Source organism: Mangifera indica, chromosome 6 (assembly GCF_011075055.1).
Source record: "Mangifera indica cultivar Alphonso chromosome 6, CATAS_Mindica_2.1, whole genome shotgun sequence".
Lineage (NCBI taxonomy): Eukaryota > Viridiplantae > Streptophyta > Magnoliopsida > Sapindales > Anacardiaceae > Mangifera > Mangifera indica.
Genome location: NC_058142.1, coordinates 16,057,028 through 16,074,667, shown reverse-complemented (window position 1 = coordinate 16,074,667; position 17,640 = coordinate 16,057,028). Strand labels below are relative to the sequence as shown.

General features: G+C 33.1%; 1 protein-coding gene across 2 annotated transcripts; it reads right to left on the bottom strand.

Moving 5' to 3' along the window:
- Positions 1 to 6,691: 6,691 nt before the first annotated feature.
- On the bottom strand, positions 6,692 to 17,411 carry LOC123219093 (peroxisome biogenesis protein 1). 2 transcript variants are annotated; one of them, XM_044640828.1, is made up of 17 exons: positions 17,124 to 17,411; positions 16,327 to 16,500; positions 16,040 to 16,139; positions 15,000 to 15,491; positions 13,675 to 14,415; positions 13,039 to 13,130; positions 12,363 to 12,436; positions 11,938 to 12,160; positions 11,364 to 11,457; positions 11,054 to 11,208; positions 10,057 to 10,287; positions 9,209 to 9,409; positions 8,146 to 8,271; positions 8,009 to 8,070; positions 7,694 to 7,811; positions 7,183 to 7,464; positions 6,692 to 7,050 (listed from the first exon to the last, which is right to left on the bottom strand). In XM_044640828.1, the coding sequence occupies exons 1-17, from the start codon at positions 17,319 to 17,321 to the stop codon at positions 7,009 to 7,011; spliced, it is 3,405 nt and encodes a 1,134-aa protein (XP_044496763.1). In that variant the 5' UTR covers positions 17,322 to 17,411; the 3' UTR covers positions 6,692 to 7,008. The 2 variants fall into 2 exon arrangements, with proteins under 2 accessions (XP_044496763.1, XP_044496764.1); XM_044640829.1 differs by lacking the exon at positions 17,124 to 17,411 and having other exon boundaries at positions 16,044 to 16,139; positions 16,327 to 16,349.
- Between the last annotated feature and the right edge of the window lie 229 nt (positions 17,412 to 17,640).

Below are 17,640 nucleotides of genomic sequence, written 5' to 3'. Positions count from 1 at the left end.
TGTAGTTACAATAAAATGTGCCGAACGAGTTACTATTATTAGTTGGTTAGGAGTGATGAAAATTCTTTGGTACACTAGAAGTAATTGCTCAATAAAGTAATTTCATTAAGGTTAAACCAATTCATATTCTCCTAAACTAAAGTATAATTTATATATATAATTTTATACATAAATAATAATATATTATTATATAATTAGATATTTATTTATTCATAATTTAAAATTATTTAATTATATAATAATATATTATTATTTGTATATAAAATTAAGAAAATTATAAAAAATAGGTAAAAGTAAGGGGGTTTAAGCAAAATTGTCCAAAAAATTCAGATTAAAGCAAAAATATCTAACTTTTGTGAAATATTGAAACTGCCCATATATAAACACAGTAAATTCCCCTTGTCCCCACTGTAAGTTTATTGTTCATAGACAGGGGAAAATTCGAAATTTTCCTCTGCCCCACTGTCGGTTTGATTTCTAGCGATTTTCGTCGTTTTCGACAATCGAAAATGGCACAGAATGTTAGCATATCTTCCGTCATCTTGTTTGAATCAAGTTATTGTTCATATTATTGAGATTTGAGTGAGATTTTGCGGTTTGAAATTTTAGGGTTTCGATTTTGAACAATGCTTAAAATGTTTTGATTCTTGGTTGATTTCGTTGAATTGGTTGAGTGGTTTTGTGTTATAGCTTATGTAGATTTGATTTTGTGTTAAAATTGGAGGTCGAAACGACGAATTTTGATCGAAAATCTCTTCCAAAACGTTCGACAGTCCGACAGCGGGAACAGTGTTTCCCACTGTCGGACGATTTCTCCCACTGTTGACAGTGGGTTAGGGGGCTTAATTAGTGTTTTCAAAATATTAGGGAGTAGTGTTAGAGTCCTCATTCCACTGTGGACGTTTTTGAAATTTGCCGTGGGATGGGGGAAATTTAACGTTTTCAAAATTTTAAAGGGAGGCGGAACAGGGGGAAATCTACAGGGGTCCATATGAAATTTTACACTAAACAGTGGGCAGGCCTTGACTTTTTTAAAACTATAGGGTTTATATAAAACAGACTTTGAACGACTATAACTTTTGATCCGGGAGGAGTTACAGAGCCTGTAATATATCAACGCAAAGCTTGTTTCGAGCTCTATAATGACAACTAGCTTTGGTGGTTGCACCAAATTTGGAGGCTAAAATAAAACTGTTTCAATGTGTATTATGTAGTTTTATTATTTTATCAAATTTAAGATTTTCGGTTTTTATGATTTTGAGTTTGTTTGTGACTGGACCAGACTTTTTTCATATGACATTTTCAAATTTAATATTTGTAATTATAATATGCTTTTTTAGACACGTTTTAAGATATAATTACGAAATTTTTGATCGATTTTTTGGTTTTTTTGTTCATAAGCTATTTGAACGTGTAGTTTTATAAATTTAGATCTGTTTTTTAGATTTTTGAGTAATTTTTTTATTATTAACATTCTAAAGTATTTTAATATATCTATTTATTCATAACATGTTATTTTTAATATAGTTTTCACAAATTGATTTTTTCGATTCGAATTCAGAAATATGAATTTCTTCTTTCCGAATAAACCCGTAGTAATTAATATTAAATAAAAATGAGAGTGAAAGTAAGTATTTAAGTGATATAAAAAATGTATGTAATGAGAGTGAGAGTGAGGGGGTGATGTACTTTATGTGCGAATGTGTATGATGCACTTTATTTGATTTTATTTTTTATTGTTTTCTATTTCTTTACTATCAAAAGTTAGATGAAATAAAAAAAATACTCAAACAACTCATTCTAACAAATATAAAATGAAGAAATAATTTGTACTAAAGTTATTATATCACATATCAATACAATTACAAATTTGAAACAATAATAAAAATACATTGGTTACATGTAACTGAAGTACAATAATGATGAATCATATAACTAGCAAAACTGATTCTATCAAATGTCAAGATCTTGTCCCTTTGCCTTTTTTAGATGAACGTTGCGGGGTGGAGGTCAGCATGTGTGTTGGGCTTTTACATTGGGTTTGTACGTGTCCTGGTTCATAGCAATGACTACAAATCCTCGGTGTCATATTTTCTCTCTGCGAAGGACGTCGATTTTTATTGGAGGAACGACCCGAACGACGACTATTGAGGAGAGGGGTAGAATAACCATTCCTTCTGGTGAGTGCAACCAATCAGATTGATTTCCAAGAGGATTGACAGGTTCCTGATAAATTACACGATAGATATCGGTCTGAAAGAATGGATGAACCCATGCATTGACATTCGTGAGCCTCATATGTCGTGCTAATTGATCTTAAATAAAAATGAGAGTGAGAGTGAGTGTTTGAGTGATATGAGAAATATGTGTAATAAAAATAAGTGAGGAGGGTTTATATAGATGAGGGGAAGGGTAATTTTGGTATTTTAGAAAAAGTTATAAAATAAAGAAATATCAAAACGTCCTTACAATGTTTAATATCAAAATATCCTCCTAATTTTAATAAAATTTTATTTAACCCCTCTTAGTGAGTGAGGAGGGTTTATATAAATGAAGGGAAGAGTAATTTTGATATTTTAGAAAAAATCATGGGTATTTTTGCTTAAAAATAGTAAATTTGAGTATTTTTGCTTGAAAATAATGACTTTAGGCATTTTTGCTTAGTGGGAGGGTATTTTGGCCATTTTTTATAATTTCCCATAAAATTATGTATATGGATTGTGTATAAAATTTTTCTCAAACTAAATGTTTTTATTTGGTTTTTTTAAAAAAAATGTTATTAGTGTGATTTTTTTTATATAATTACATAAATAATAGTATGTGATTATGTATTATTTTATTTTTAATTTAAAATTATTTAATTATATAAAAATATATCAATTATTAATATATCCAAATTATCGTGAATATACCCAAATTATCGTGATATTGACTCGATTGAAGAGATAAAATGTGGCAAAGCACGAGGAACAAAAAGCGCAAGGAAGAAGAGTTAAGTAAAGAGCAAAACAGTAAGGGGAAAAAAGTCAAAAAGCAAACAGTAAATGACAGAAAAAGTAGTGTGACAATGTTACGTATAAGATATTACGTAAGATTGTCACCGATGTATTTTATACTGTAAGATGTATATATATATATATTAAGATCTCTTTTATACGGTCTGAACTCTCTTTATCTCTTAAATTTCAAAATAAGTTCCTATGTTTACATTAGTATATTTTTTTCTTATATAAAAAACTTTGTTGTCCATACAAAAGACACAAATATAATCATTTGAATCTCATTAATAATGGATATTTTATATCGGTTTAAGCTCTTCTTTCTCTCACTAGTCAATCAAATCTTCCTAATCCTGCCCAGAGCTCGCCCCACACCACCACCACCACCTCCTGCCACTCTTGTTGAAGTAGGAGTAGGTGATCAGAACCACCGTGAACCGGCTGCTCCTGCTGATCAGTATAACTTAGACTGGGCGATGTTAATGATAGGTTTCTGCTTGCCCTCAGCCGTTGACATAGCTGTCCAATCCTTGCAAACTCAGTCCCAGTTATCTCCCATGTTTCATTTTCTTTCTCTTGCAATCATATTTTCCTTCAGTCTTCTTTTCGTTAGCAAATTCATGAGAAGAAATTTTCCTATAATTGCTCAGGTGCTCGAGGGAGTTGGTGTTCTGTTTGCGGTGACAGCGATTTTTGTTGCCATCACAATTCCATTCCCTCTTTGGCTCAAATGCATCACATGGGCTCTCTATGCCATTTCCTTCATCACCATCATGGTTTGTGTAATTTGTAATCGTTACTACTGAACTAAAATTTGTGGCGGATTCGAGCTAGAATATATGCTCAAATTTAAGAACTTATGTTTTCCTTGAACTTGCAATGCTTGTGCTCATTTTGAAAGTTGAAACTGAAAAATAAAAGCAAAGACCAAACCTGAAACAAGCAGTTAATATATAAAATTTCCAGTCACATTTCCATAAAAGAAATTCATCTACTCACCAATAAACAAACAAACAAACAAACAAACAAACAAAAAAAGAAGCAAATTCAGAACAACGTGCAGAAGGGGCAGACCGAGGGGCGGTCAAGAATTATGTAGAAATTGTTTGAGATTGAAAATGAATGAAGAAAACGTAGAAAGAGTGAAGAATTATGTTTTTGATTTGGTTTGGTGAGTGGGGGCAGAGGGTTTATATAGGAATTTTCTTTTTGTTTTTTGTATGGCAACGATCTTTACAGGTGTAGAAATTGTTTTGCATCCTTAAAATGATAACTTTTTTTTTGTAAATTTTTTTTATTTATTTTTTATATTTACATTTCGCTTGACCTTACAATAGGAAAGCAGAAATCAATTCAAACTTAAGCTTAATAAAACTATTCATAGTATTATAAAACAATCATTAGAGAAATTAACAATAATGTAATGGTGATGAACAATGTCATTAGAATGATAAACAATATAAGTATAATGATAAATAAACCGAACTATTAAACTAAAACTCTAATTCAAGTTTAATTTATTTAAGTTAAATATAGATTTAAACTTGAACCAATTCAATTTGATCCACTCATAGTTACACTACATAATTTTGTATAAAAATTATATATATACTTAACAATATTATTTATTTAATAGTGAATATATTAAAACCATATATCGTTCTTTACATATAAATTAAAATGATCATTGATCAAAACCTATGATAGTTTTGCAAATTCTGAAATTCCAAATCTTGTATTTTAATAAATGATAATAGATATTATTGCCTTGTAGTTCGTATGAAATGAAATTATTAAATACAAGTTTCATTTATTCTTGTGTTTTAGGTTAAATCAAAGTTACTATAATTTGAAATATACACAAATACTCATGAGTAACCCACTATTATAATAAATTGTGCCAAACCTGTAGATCATCCAGGGACCTTGAGATCAGACCCATGGGCCAATCCACAAAAAATTATTAAAAAATAAAAAATAAAAAATAAAAAAATATTAATTTAAAATTAAAATATTATATAAAATATATAATTCAATAAACCAACCGAAAAAGCATGCAAACACATAGACCTGGCCACGGGCCGGTTTGGCCCATGAATCGGACCGAAACCGGCCCGTATAAAACCGGAACCGGAACCGGAACCGGCAGACCCGGAACCGGAATGAACAGGGACCGAAACCGTGGTTCTACGGTTCGGTTCCGGTTCACATAAATTGGAATCGTGAAACCGCAGGTTCACATCGGTTTATGAACCGACGGTTTACTATACTGAACCGCAAAAAATTTGAATTTTTTTTAAATTTTTTTAAAAAAGCCAACGGTTCCCTGCGCAGGGAACTGTTGGCTTGAAGGGAAAATTACAGGGGACCACCCCTGCAATTTTGGTTCCCTATAATTTCTCTGAATCTCAATTCACCTCCCCCTATTTTTAATTTTTTTAAAGTTTTTTCAGAGAACCGTTGGCTTGAAGGGAAAATTGCAGGGGACCACCCCTGCAATTTTGGTCCCCTGTAATTTCTCTGAATCTCAATTCACCTCCCCCTATTTTTAATTTTTTTAAAGTTTTTTCCTGTATATACCCCTTTAAATTTCATTCTTTCAAATTTCAATCTCTTCACTCTCTCACTCAATCCTTCAAACTCTCATTCTCATTCTTTAAACTCTTAATACTCTCTCAATCTTTCAATTCAATCAAATTTTTTTAAATTTAATTAAATTCTTTCTTAATTTTTTATTAATTTCAATTTCAATTTTTTTTTATACAATTCATAATTAATTATAGAATTTATTTCTATAATTAATTTTATTTATTATTTATTTATTATCTTTTATAATTAATCATATAATTTATTTATATAATTAATTTTATTTATTGTAATTAAGTCCAAGCCTTTCTTTTAATTTTCAATTATTGTAATTAATAATTTCAAAATTAAATCAAGATAATGTATTAGAATTGACTGTTCAATATCGGTTTCGAACCGAAACTGTCGGTTCCGAACCGGGGCCATGAACCGGAACCGACGGTTCCGAACCGTGGACGAACCGTCCTGTTACGGTTTCGGTTCAGGGTCCTTATGTTTTCGAACCGTGAACCGGCGGTTCCGAACCGAAACCGACGGTTCATGAACCATGGCCAGGTCTACAAACACATGTTGAGAGGTCCTAGATTGTGTCGTATACCAACCTAACCAAACCTGCAAAACCCACATTTGAGTGGAGCTTGACCCAACATGATCTTCTACTACTATCACCTCTACTTAAGAGTATTAATAATTTGAGTTAATTTATCTTTTATTACTTTCATTATTTAATATGATTTGTCACAAAAAGATTTATGTAATTTTTTATTACTAAAATAACGTGATAAATAATACAAAGATAATCTAATTATCATCTCTATTATCAAAATTTTAAAATAAAATGGCACTTATATTTAATTAAAATAACAAATAACTCTAAAATGGAAACCCCTATCATAATAATTTCACCTAAGACAAAAATACCCTTATTATAAATTAAAATAAACTTCCACCACTCCCACCACCCCACTACCAGATATTGACACCATCACCACATTACCACCATTAACAAAAATTGCATCAGCCACACTGCAACCACCATTATTAAGACTAGACTGATAATATTATTGATTCGATAACACTTTACTAAAAATAAACGACAAAGACAATTTCAAAACTATCAGCTCATATGAAGTATTATATCATCATTGTCTTCGTTATAATTAATTATTTTATTGTCATTTATTCATACAATTGATATACAGTCACTCGGACAGACACCTAAGAGCTAACATTTCACCTGTTTTGAATTGCAGGAGACCAAATTTTACAGCTCTGCAATTCCTCGTGTATTTCGATACTTCAATCTTACGCCAAAACTTGTGTTAAATTGAAATGAATAAAACTAAATCTAGCGAAAATATGATACGCAGAAAAGCGAATAGCTTGTTTCACCTCTACGAAATCGGTGACAATATGTCGAAGTTTATGCCAGAGTTGCCTTCTTTTTGCCTTTTGTATCTCTAGGCTGCAGAATATTATTTTGGCACTTATAAGCAGCAATGTAAGAAAACATTTTCTTTGACAAATAAAATTTACAAAGGGAAAAAAACAAAACTATAAGAGATGAAGCTGTGATTGACGGGAGAGAGAGAGATACCTGCGCGGAAGATTTTTTCGAATGAAGAAACTGGCTGTAAATGCTATATAGTCTGTCCTTCTCAGCTTCAGAAACTGATGGTCTTGCCTTGGCAGCGATGGACTTCAGAAGAGCATCAGTTATGACTGGTTTTTTTCCAGGACTAATGCTATCTCTGTTATCTAGAAGTTCATGAACCACGGCAAGCTGCGCATCTGAGAGAAGGGCTTGGAGGTCTGCTCCACTAAATCCTTCTGTCATGTGAGCTATGGCATCTAAATCGACATCATTGGCCAATGGTAGCTGCATAAATTTATTGACAAAAATATATACTTTTTATCTAAACCATGAGAAAAAATCAATGCGATTATCTTCTAAGCTTGTGCACCTAGATTTCCTCATTTAGAAGGATTTTATATTCATTCTGAGGATATTATCAGAAAAGATATATAAGTGTGCAGGTCAATGAAACAAGAATGAAAATAAGTAAATAAATATATAAACATGCAGCAAGTATAAATACATCACTAACCTTTCTAGAAAGAACTTTAAGAATATCCAACCTCTCTTGTGGAGATGGAAAATCACAGAAAAGAAGACGATCAAGCCTACCGGGCCTCAACAGTGCAGCATCAAGTAGATCCGGTCTACTGCTTGACAAGGAAACTAACAGAGTCAATTTTAAGTCAAAAATATGTAAGTAGTTAAAAACCGAAAAAACAAAATGCAACATGAACTACAATAATGAAATAGCTGAAAGGTTAACTTTGTATTTATATTTATAACAGCAGTTCAGCATAAAAGTAAGCAACTGAAAATTATACTGTAAACTCCAAAGAGTACTGACCTAGTTGCGGCAAACACAAATACACCAGTCAAAACTTCAACGCCATCTAATTCAGTCAGAAACTGTTCAAACAGAATAACTCTGAGAAAATCAATGAGAAGTCAATATAAGATGGGACAAGCAGAAACTAAACTAACCTGATTAACAACACGATCAGTTACTCCAGTATTGTCATGCCCTCTCTTCGGGGCAATAGAATCAAATTCATCAAAAAAGAGGAGACATGGCGCTGCAGCAGCTGCTTTTGAGAATATATCCCTGACCTGAAAACAGTAATTAGGAATCAGTGGTCTGACCTTTCACTATATTAGTTCCTTAAAAAATAAAAAATTAAAGAGGTGTGAAGGGCCTTTCCTTGTGGGGGAAACAGCTGACGATTATAGAAATAGAAAGTTATTTTTTGTAACTATTGAGGTGACTCAGAACTTGTATGAGATGTAACTAGCGTATAACATTTTAAACGCAGGTTAGCTCATGATAACAGATGGTTTCAACAATGTCAGCTATTAAGCTTGATCTACATCAAAATGGACTTCTTGGTTTGTGTCTTAATAGATCCATGGGGAAATTTAATAAAAAAAAATATAAACCTTATATTAAGTAGGGCTAGAAAAAATACACAAAAAACAAGTCCAGTAATCAAGTAGTAGGAATGCCACTGAGGAAAATTTTAGTCTAACTGAGCGACTCAGAATAATTTAAACATAAAATTTGTAAATCTTCATTTTGCGTCAGTGATTGCAGTAGACTTGAACAAATCAAGTTTGGAAGTGACTTTCACAAGTAAACAAAGAACCTAATCACATAATATAGAAGAAAACAATAAAACTATATGCACTCATAATGAGTAGCAATTTGTGTATTAATGATTATGTCTCACTATGTGATTGGGTAATTCTGAGTTAAGGATAAATTAATTCCACATTACATGGTGACACATCATCATGAAAACCCATATTGCTACTCATTATTAGTATGCATAATTTTACTCATAAGAGAGAATAACACAATAAAAGACTTTCATATCTACTCTAAAAACAATAGTGCAGAACAAAGGATATGGAATGTCATAATAACAGAGCATCACAGCATACAAATCAGGCACCATATCAGTTACTAAATATCAAGAACAATATATGATATGACCAAAAAGGATTTAATGGAATATGGATAAAAAGAAAAGGCTGAATGCCATCTTACAGCTTGCTCAGAAGCACCAATGTATTTGTTCAACAGCTCAGGCCCTTTCACTGATATAAAACGTAAAGAACAAGCAGCAGCAGCAGCACCAACAATGTGAGTTTTACCGCAACCAGGAGGACCATATAAGAGAACATTTGATCTCAAACGTAAAGGAGCTTTGGCAAAGATATTAGGAAACTTTGAAGGCAATTCAATCATCTGCCAAAGAAATATAGAATTAGCAACCGATATATGACACAAGTAGAAAAATGAATTTTTTTTTCTTTTTATTTATTAATAATACAAAAATCCCTAAGCACGAAAACCAAGTTCAGAACTCGAACTAGTTGTTAAAAAGCTGTTGGATATATAATATCCAAATATGTGGTCCAAGAGGATTTAAACCTGTGAAATCTTGTAGATCAAACATAGGACAGTTTGTAAATTACCAAATCTTTTCTCCATAGTTGCTCATTCACCTTGGAAGCTACTAGCATCTGGCTCTTGACATTTTGTAAATTGCATGACTACCAAATTTAACTCCAAAACCAGGAACCTTATAAGTTTAATCATCAAATGTTAGAAGAGATTGAAAAGTGTTTATCATCGAAGATCCTTCAATGAGTATTCAGTTTTATGATCTGATATTTCAAGCTTGAAATCTAAAAACCATATGTACACTCACATAAGGTTCATAATTTAAAAAAGGTCCAATTAACACATATGCACACTCACATAGGGTTCAGAATTTAAAAGGTCCAATGAGCCAGAAACTCACGGACGGCAATAAAATATCGAATGTTCTAAGTTCAAAGGAGTTCTATTAGCCTTGCATTTCTAAGAAGACAGAATAACAGAGATAATACCTCTTTGATCGCATTCCGAATGTCGATAAAACCACCAACATCATCCCATCCAGAGCGACCACCTTCAGGAGAAGGTTTACTAATGTCTCGCATAGCAACCGGAAGGAAATCATGCATTGCTAGAGTAAAGTCATCCCTAACTAATATGGGATTTGTGTTCTTTTCACCACCAGAATTGGAAGGCAGAAAACGACCAACAGCAGCATGAACAGCTCTATCAACCAATATGTCCTGAAATATTGCCAATCCTTTATTTCAAAAGTGCAGTACAAAACAATGGTCTGGAAATTCATTACCGAAAAGGCAATAGTGACATGTAATCTCTTTAACTTTGAAGATGATAACAACAAATATAAACAATCAAAGACATATCATCCTGGAAGATTAAAAGCAGCAACACTGAAGATAGTTACATCACTAGAACAAAGTGACCATGCAAGAAGAAGAAATATGTAGTGAAAAATATTTCCACGGCAATAACTGATATGGAAACATAACCTAATACAAGCAAATCAATGACTATGATAACTAAGAAGTCCAAAATACTATGCAGGCAAATAAAAAGAAGTAGTATCCCATTCTAGGATAAATAAGTCAAACACATGAATATTTTAGTGTGTATTGCATTGGACTCAACCAATATTAAGAAGATCAAGCACAAGAATATTAGTTTCCCTAAGCAAGCACATTCAAATGACTCAATAAATAATTTCAGAAGCATCTTTTATCTTCCTACAAATAGTGGAGGACTTCAAAAATTATTAGCTTTGTCTTCTGTATAAAGAGTACTCCATGTCCCCAAATTATGATAAGACTGATATGCATGTTTGAATGTCCTCACTTATACAAGCATCATCTACTGAGGAAGAAAAACAACATGAAGATGAACTAAAGATGAAAGCCAGACACTGACAAAACAATTACTGATGCTGGCATCAAAACACATCTTTTCAACTATCAAACTAATTTAAAATAATCAATAAAAAATAGAGAGTACCAGGTCATAGGCATCATATCCATCACATTTGGAAGCCACATCTAGCAAAATTTCATCAGAACATTGTAAGCATCGCCTCTGAATTTCATGCTCTAAAATAGCCTTACGTTCCGAGGCAGCAGGAGTAGGAAGTTGCACATGGAAGTCAAACCTTCCTAATCAAATCATAAATGCAAAATGAAGAATATGAGGGGAACAGAGTTACAGAAACAAGGAAAAAAAGGATAAAAGGTGAACCCTGAATCTCAATTTCTTTCAATCTTAATGAAAACTAAGCAAAATTTAATCCTTGATGCAATGCAAGGCAAACCTGATGAGGTCAAGGACTGTGGAATATTCTCTAGAGACTGAGAAGACGCAACAAAAGCAATAGGACCAATTCCACATGAGCTATTCCTCTTCTCCTATTCAAAGCACCAATGAAACTGATTAGCCGATTAGAAGTTTTACCAACACCTATTAGACAGAAATTAAAAATTAAAAAGATGTTCACGAAAATGGCATCGCCAACAACAGGTACCAAATGGTAGCTAAGGTTGTTAAGAACAGGTACCAATAAAAAAACTAGGACTAGGGTTGTATATGGAGAAAAATGATTCAAAACCAGCAACAATTTTGGGATAGCAAAACTCCATCGTCTCCTATATATTTTTTATCCCCCAAAGAACAACCCAGTCAGGGCTGAATCTAACACCAAAATGAAAATCATATCAAAATCCTAAATTTTCATCTTGTTTTCCTACACCGATCTCAATGCAAAATGGATCTTTTTCTATGATACATAAATTAAGTGATACACATAAAAAGACAATCAAACCAAGAAGTACTAACAACAGCTACAGTATGACCATTGTAGCAAATGATAATCATGCCCAAGCTATTACCCCATATTCATCCATAATGTCTGCAAGAAATTTTGTAAGTGCAATAACAGAGGTTGAAGATTGAGATCCATCTGAGTTGGACGAGGATGATATAATGCTATCGAGATCATCAAAGATGACGACAGAAGGTGCATGATCCAAGGCTTCAGATATGAAATCAGAAAGTGCTTGATGAATGGCCGAGCCCTTTTCTAAAGCAAGTTTAGAACAGCATATAAAAACTCTGCACACAAAGACCATAGTCAGAGTAATATATACATTTTTAAATCTAAGCACCGTCATAATAACTATCAAATAAAATCAGTAGCAATAAAGATGAGTTCAGAGAGTGTATAATAATTCAGAGTTTCCATATTAATATTAGCATTCCACAATATCAATAAGAAATTAAGAAAAGCAGAAGATAGCACATTAAATTTACATACATGTGTGCTAAGAAGCCTTCATGTTCTTCAAGTGATTTAGCAACAGTGCTTGCCAATATTGTCTTTCCTGAGCCCTATTGACAGAAATATAATAACTTTTCTAGTTAACCAATATGCTATCAGCCAAAGGAACGTAAATAAAAATATACTAAAGCACTAACAAAATCAGAAACAATGATTCTGAATATCTCAGGAAAACAACAAACAAATTGAACACTTCATCTTGAAGATATGATAGGGAAAAAATGTATGAAATATTTTGTTCTTGAAGGGGATGTGTGATTGGAATTATATTTTTAAAGGATGTAAAAAGTATCTGACTAAATCAGGCACTAAATTATGTAAACATTCCACATCAACATTATTGAGAAGGAACTAAACCAAAGATGCCTGTGTTAATAGCATGTATGGAATAAGGAAAAAGTAAACAAATAAATAATTTCAAAGAAAGCTAAACTGCAATGGTTGTCTTATCATGGTACATGCACTAAAGTAGGGAAAATCCCATTACAAATAAGCAAGAATTGCAAAATCCTAACATCCATTCTACAAAATAACTGCATAAAAGTGTAACAATCTTTTCTCAATGCTATGATGTTCAAAATTAAAGATATAATAACTGGGTCCTTTACAAATCAAACAACAACTCCAAATGAGAAAATAGAAATGAACTCACAGGAGGTCCATATATGAGAACATGTCCAGGAAGAGGAAGATGGTGGGTACTAAACCACATACCAGAAGTGGGGGATAATAACACCTGAATTCCTGCATGAAAGCAGTTTTTACATCATGTGAACCAGCTTTTCTCAGAAAGGGAAGAAGAAGTAACAAATTGGTAAATTAGTGAATACACAGAAAATAGCTGATAGACAAATAATAATTTTTAATCAGGGCCAGTTGAAGAGTCAATGAGATGCACGTTTGATATTGCAATTTAGTGCAGAAAAATCAATATTTTCAGCAATTATTCATTTCAGGAGTGTTTGTTAATGGGTGAATAACAAAATGCTGAAATAGTTTATTTTGAGATATTTATTTAACATATGAGAAACTGAGATATGCTAATCATTGTAAGACTGCAAACTAGCTGATTACAACCTCCGACCTCGCTTCAGCTGCTCTCATCATAGTCTACACTAAATTTTATGCACATGGCAAGTGTGTGAGCATGTATGGGCACAAAAGTCAAAAAAGTCAGGACTAAAATTGCTATGATCTCTACTCATAATGTGAGGAAGTTTCAAATAAAATGAGTTATCTGAACACCAAAGCATTGAGGTGTAAAGAACTATTTGGGGAAAGTACCTACTATTAATAACATCTGAAACAGCTGTTCCCATCCAGCTCAAAGAAGATAAATTTGAATTTAACCCTTGGATAGAGGTTTTCTCTTTCAAAGAATAGAAAGATACAGGGTCACCAAAGTTCAGCTTTCCAAACAACCGACCAACACTTTCAAAATTATTGTATCGCTTGTCTCTTTCATCAACAGTAAGCTCATATGCATTAACTTTTCCAGTATGAAAACATTCATCGGTGATAGTCAGTACAAAAAACATTTCCACTTGCAGATCTCTAGTCTTATTTCTGTTCTCTAGGGATCCATTACATGATGCCTGTAACTTTTCCTGAGTCCCGGATTTATATCGTTTAACTTCAAAGTGAAGCACAGTTTCATTTGAGAAAACCAATGAATTAACTTCTGAATCTGCATTTGAAGCAATACAATCAAGTTGTGCAAGCAACCAAGTAAATAAAAGACATTCTAAGCCCCTCTTATGATCAGACTGATAAACACTCTTTTCGTCTTCTCTAGGAGATGATTCAGAAGAAAGAGCAGCAACAACTTCATCTTGAGCCAAAAAATCGGTAACATCCTTGTTGGCACCTGAGCTAGTTCTCTCAAATATGTCCTTTTTCTTATGATTTTTACGGCTATCAAAGATATCAAGAGCTTTATCCTTCCTCAACATCTTAAAGTGGCAAGGAGAAAGTGAAAGAGCAGGAATTTCTTTCTTTAAATTAACAACACCTCCCTTTAAATAGACCCCTACAATGAAAAACATTTGAAAAACTGAATTTGGCACATGAAATAGTGTAATAGACCATTGAACCAGTAAAAGTTTAAATAATAGGATATAATGTATCAAAAATCAGTCCTCTCCTAACAAAAGCAGCAACCTTAATATGACAATTTCAGCTCAGTTAAAAAGAGACAGAAAATGAAGCCACAGAAGGGCAGGTACTATCCAGATGCTACTGCTAATTACGTCAAAATTAACAGAGATTAAAATTTCAAATAAATTTACAGAGTCAAGAAATCTAAAATACAGAATTACCACAAGATCTTAAATATTTTGATTGTGAACCAGCATTGAAAAAGAACATGAAATTTTTAAAACAAAATGAGCATGACAACATTTCACAATTGGAAGCAATACAAAATGTGCTCAAATTGCTAAATGCAGAAACCAATAGAGCAACGCACAGCAGAAAACACATAATGTTCTGTAATGAAGAACTTTCATGAAGAATCATAATAAAAAAAGTTAGTCAATGTTGAAGGAAAAAAAGAGTTCAAAGCAAGGAATTTGAGTATAATGATAAATTAGATGAGTGGAAGAATCAACATACATGACTGCAACCCTGCATTTAAATAAAGGCAAAGAGATCGAGCAATCATTACGTGTCCTTTAGCCACTGAATTTGAAACTAGAAGACGAACGATTGCTTGACGATCCCCTTTCTTCTCAGTTAAACTTCCACCCTTAACTTCCTTTGAAGTTGAATTGTTTTTAATTTGTGGGGCACTGCTTTCTGGATTTTTCATGCTCTCTTTCGATGACAATCTAGGCACTATAGTAACCAGCTGAAGAGAATCTAAAGAAACACTTTTAGCTGTTTCTGGATTAACAAACGCAACTGAAGTGAGTGCTACTCCAAGCTCAATATCTTTAACACAACAGCTATGGAACAATCTTTGATCTGAATCTTGAAGACGCAAAAGTGCTTTTGTGACATTATTTCTGTTTTTAGAAGATTCCATGTATGAGTCTTCAAGTTTCTTCAAACTGCTCTTCCGTCTCTTTGGAGCAACTGCAACTTCAGTTCCTGGTACAAGTTGCACTGCAAACAATCTCATAAGTTAAGACATAATTCCAGTATTCAGACATTAAAATCCAAGATTCATATGGAATATTTCCTAAAACGCAATAAGAGGCATTGCTAATTAGTCTTTCCAAAAATAATTGAGAAAACTATTTAAAAGTGGCATAAAGAACCAGAGAAAATGAGAACTTCACCTCTTTACCAAGCCTAACTCTGTAGCTTAAACATCTTGAATGTAATTCATCCTAATTACTACCCTATTACCTCTCCTTGTTTTTCTAGTCCACTGTAATTATAACAGTGCAAAGCAAAGCTTCATTCTTCATCAATTGACAAAGTATAACTTCATTCTAAAAGCTAAAAGGCAAAGAGAGAGAGAGAGAGAAGATATAGAACTATTACAGACCACTCGAGAAAAGAGCAAGATATCAAAATATTAAAGGAAGAGTAGGATCACGGGAAGCAATACTTCAATTAAGTATAAGCATGGTTCATTAAAGAGCATGGGAAATTTGAGTAGATTATAATAATGAATTACAACAAAGAAATAGTCCATATCAACTTACCCACCGGTTTGTTGGGAAAAGTTGAAACGACAAGAAACGTTATAATAGTGCGGCCATGCAGCCACAGAGGAAACCTCATAGCTTCATGAACAATCCTGACCTGTATCCGGTATTAACAGGTTTCACAATTTCAGTAATGAGCCTTATTGAGCACTCTTGTGCATTAGTATTAAAAGAGTACAAAAATTTTCTAATCCAATTAAATTGATAGCTAAGAACTGATGATTTCATTATCGAATTCCAAAGTGTTAAACAAGCACTTAGAAAGAGTAACACTAAATGACTACCTGATTCAAAATAGCAGCTTCAGCATGCTCTGAGTTAAGCTCTAAAACTTCCCAGTCATCCTCAGTAAGAGGTTCAATTGTAACTAAAGTAGCCTTTGGAACATCAGATACCACTCGCACTTGAACAATTGTATGATCTGCCAACAATATGCACTCCGCAAATTGTTTTGCAACCTACATAGCACAATTACTAACAGTTACTTGGAATAATGAGAAATTTAGGGGTGCATCTCGAAGCTCCAAAAGCACTTCAGTATTTAATTAATAATTTTAGATAAACAGAAATTCTAAAGCAGAATTTGTAGAAAGCACGTTTTGGAGAAGCATTCGTCAACAATCTTTTAACAAGCATTCTGAATAAGAAAAAGCCCCATACCAAAATTCTGCTTATTAAGTGAATAAGCAAAAAGCCACTTCCCCTCGAAAGCACTTGGAAAAGCATACAAACATAAAACAAATTGGAGCTCTGCCGCACTTCCGTATCAAAATGAGCGTCCTTCAAGAAAGCTATTCTGAATATGCAGAAACCGATTTCAAGAGTTCTTTTTTTTTGTTTTTTTTCAAAAGAAATGAAGTGCTTTTTCCAGAAGTGCTTTCCACCAAAAGCTCTCAAACAAATAACAATTGAACAAATAAATTACAAAGGCGTTCTTCGAGCAATCTGAAATCTCTCTCACATCACAGAAGGTAATTTCAAGTCCTTTCCTCAGGAAAAGTGCTTTCCACAAACGCAGTTCAAACAAATAATAACAATCAATAATAATAATAATTAATGATTATAACACGGAAAAAAATACCTCTATGGATGAAGAAGAAGAGGTAGCGCCTGACCAAGCAACGACCCAGTAAGCATTATCACTGCGTGAGCGAAGCTCCAGAGAGAGGACTTGAGGGAGAAGACCGGAACGCGTGGACTGGAGCGTGTCGATTAAGCTAAGCGGCAATGAAACGAAGCAATTGTCGATGCCTCCCACCACTCTCACCTCCAACTCCATTGACTATTCAGATCCTAAGATCGACCACAACTCAATTCTGAAGAGGAAGAAATAAAAGAAGAAGATAGAATTTGTTAAAAGCCGCTGAAACTCTGTCGTTTTGAGTCTCCGGAGGTGCCCCAATCATTTTTTGGATTTTGGAAACTTAAATATTCTAAAACATGCCAAAAACACCCCTAAGAACTGAGAGGGGTGATTATGATAAGTTTTTAAGTGCTTTGGGTTTTAAATTAACTAAATAAATTTTGAGGTGTCAGACTATTTCAATTTTGCATTTTACATTGGCCGAAGGACTATTTCCCACCCAAGTTATGCTTTT

Bases quoted from the DNA above. Each gene is read 5' to 3' on its own strand.
- LOC123219093 (XM_044640828.1), bottom strand. From the start codon at position 17,321: ATGGAGTTGGAGGTGAGAGTGGTGGGAGGCATCGACAATTGCTTCGTT. The intron at 15,492-16,039 runs GTAAGTTGATAT...GATTGTTTGCAG, and splicing joins TTTTCCCAACAAACCGGTGG to TGCAACTTGTACCAGGAACT. The intron at 7,051-7,182 runs GTATCTCTCTCT...AATATTCTGCAG, and splicing joins CGAAAAAATCTTCCGCGCAG to CCTAGAGATACAAAAGGCAA.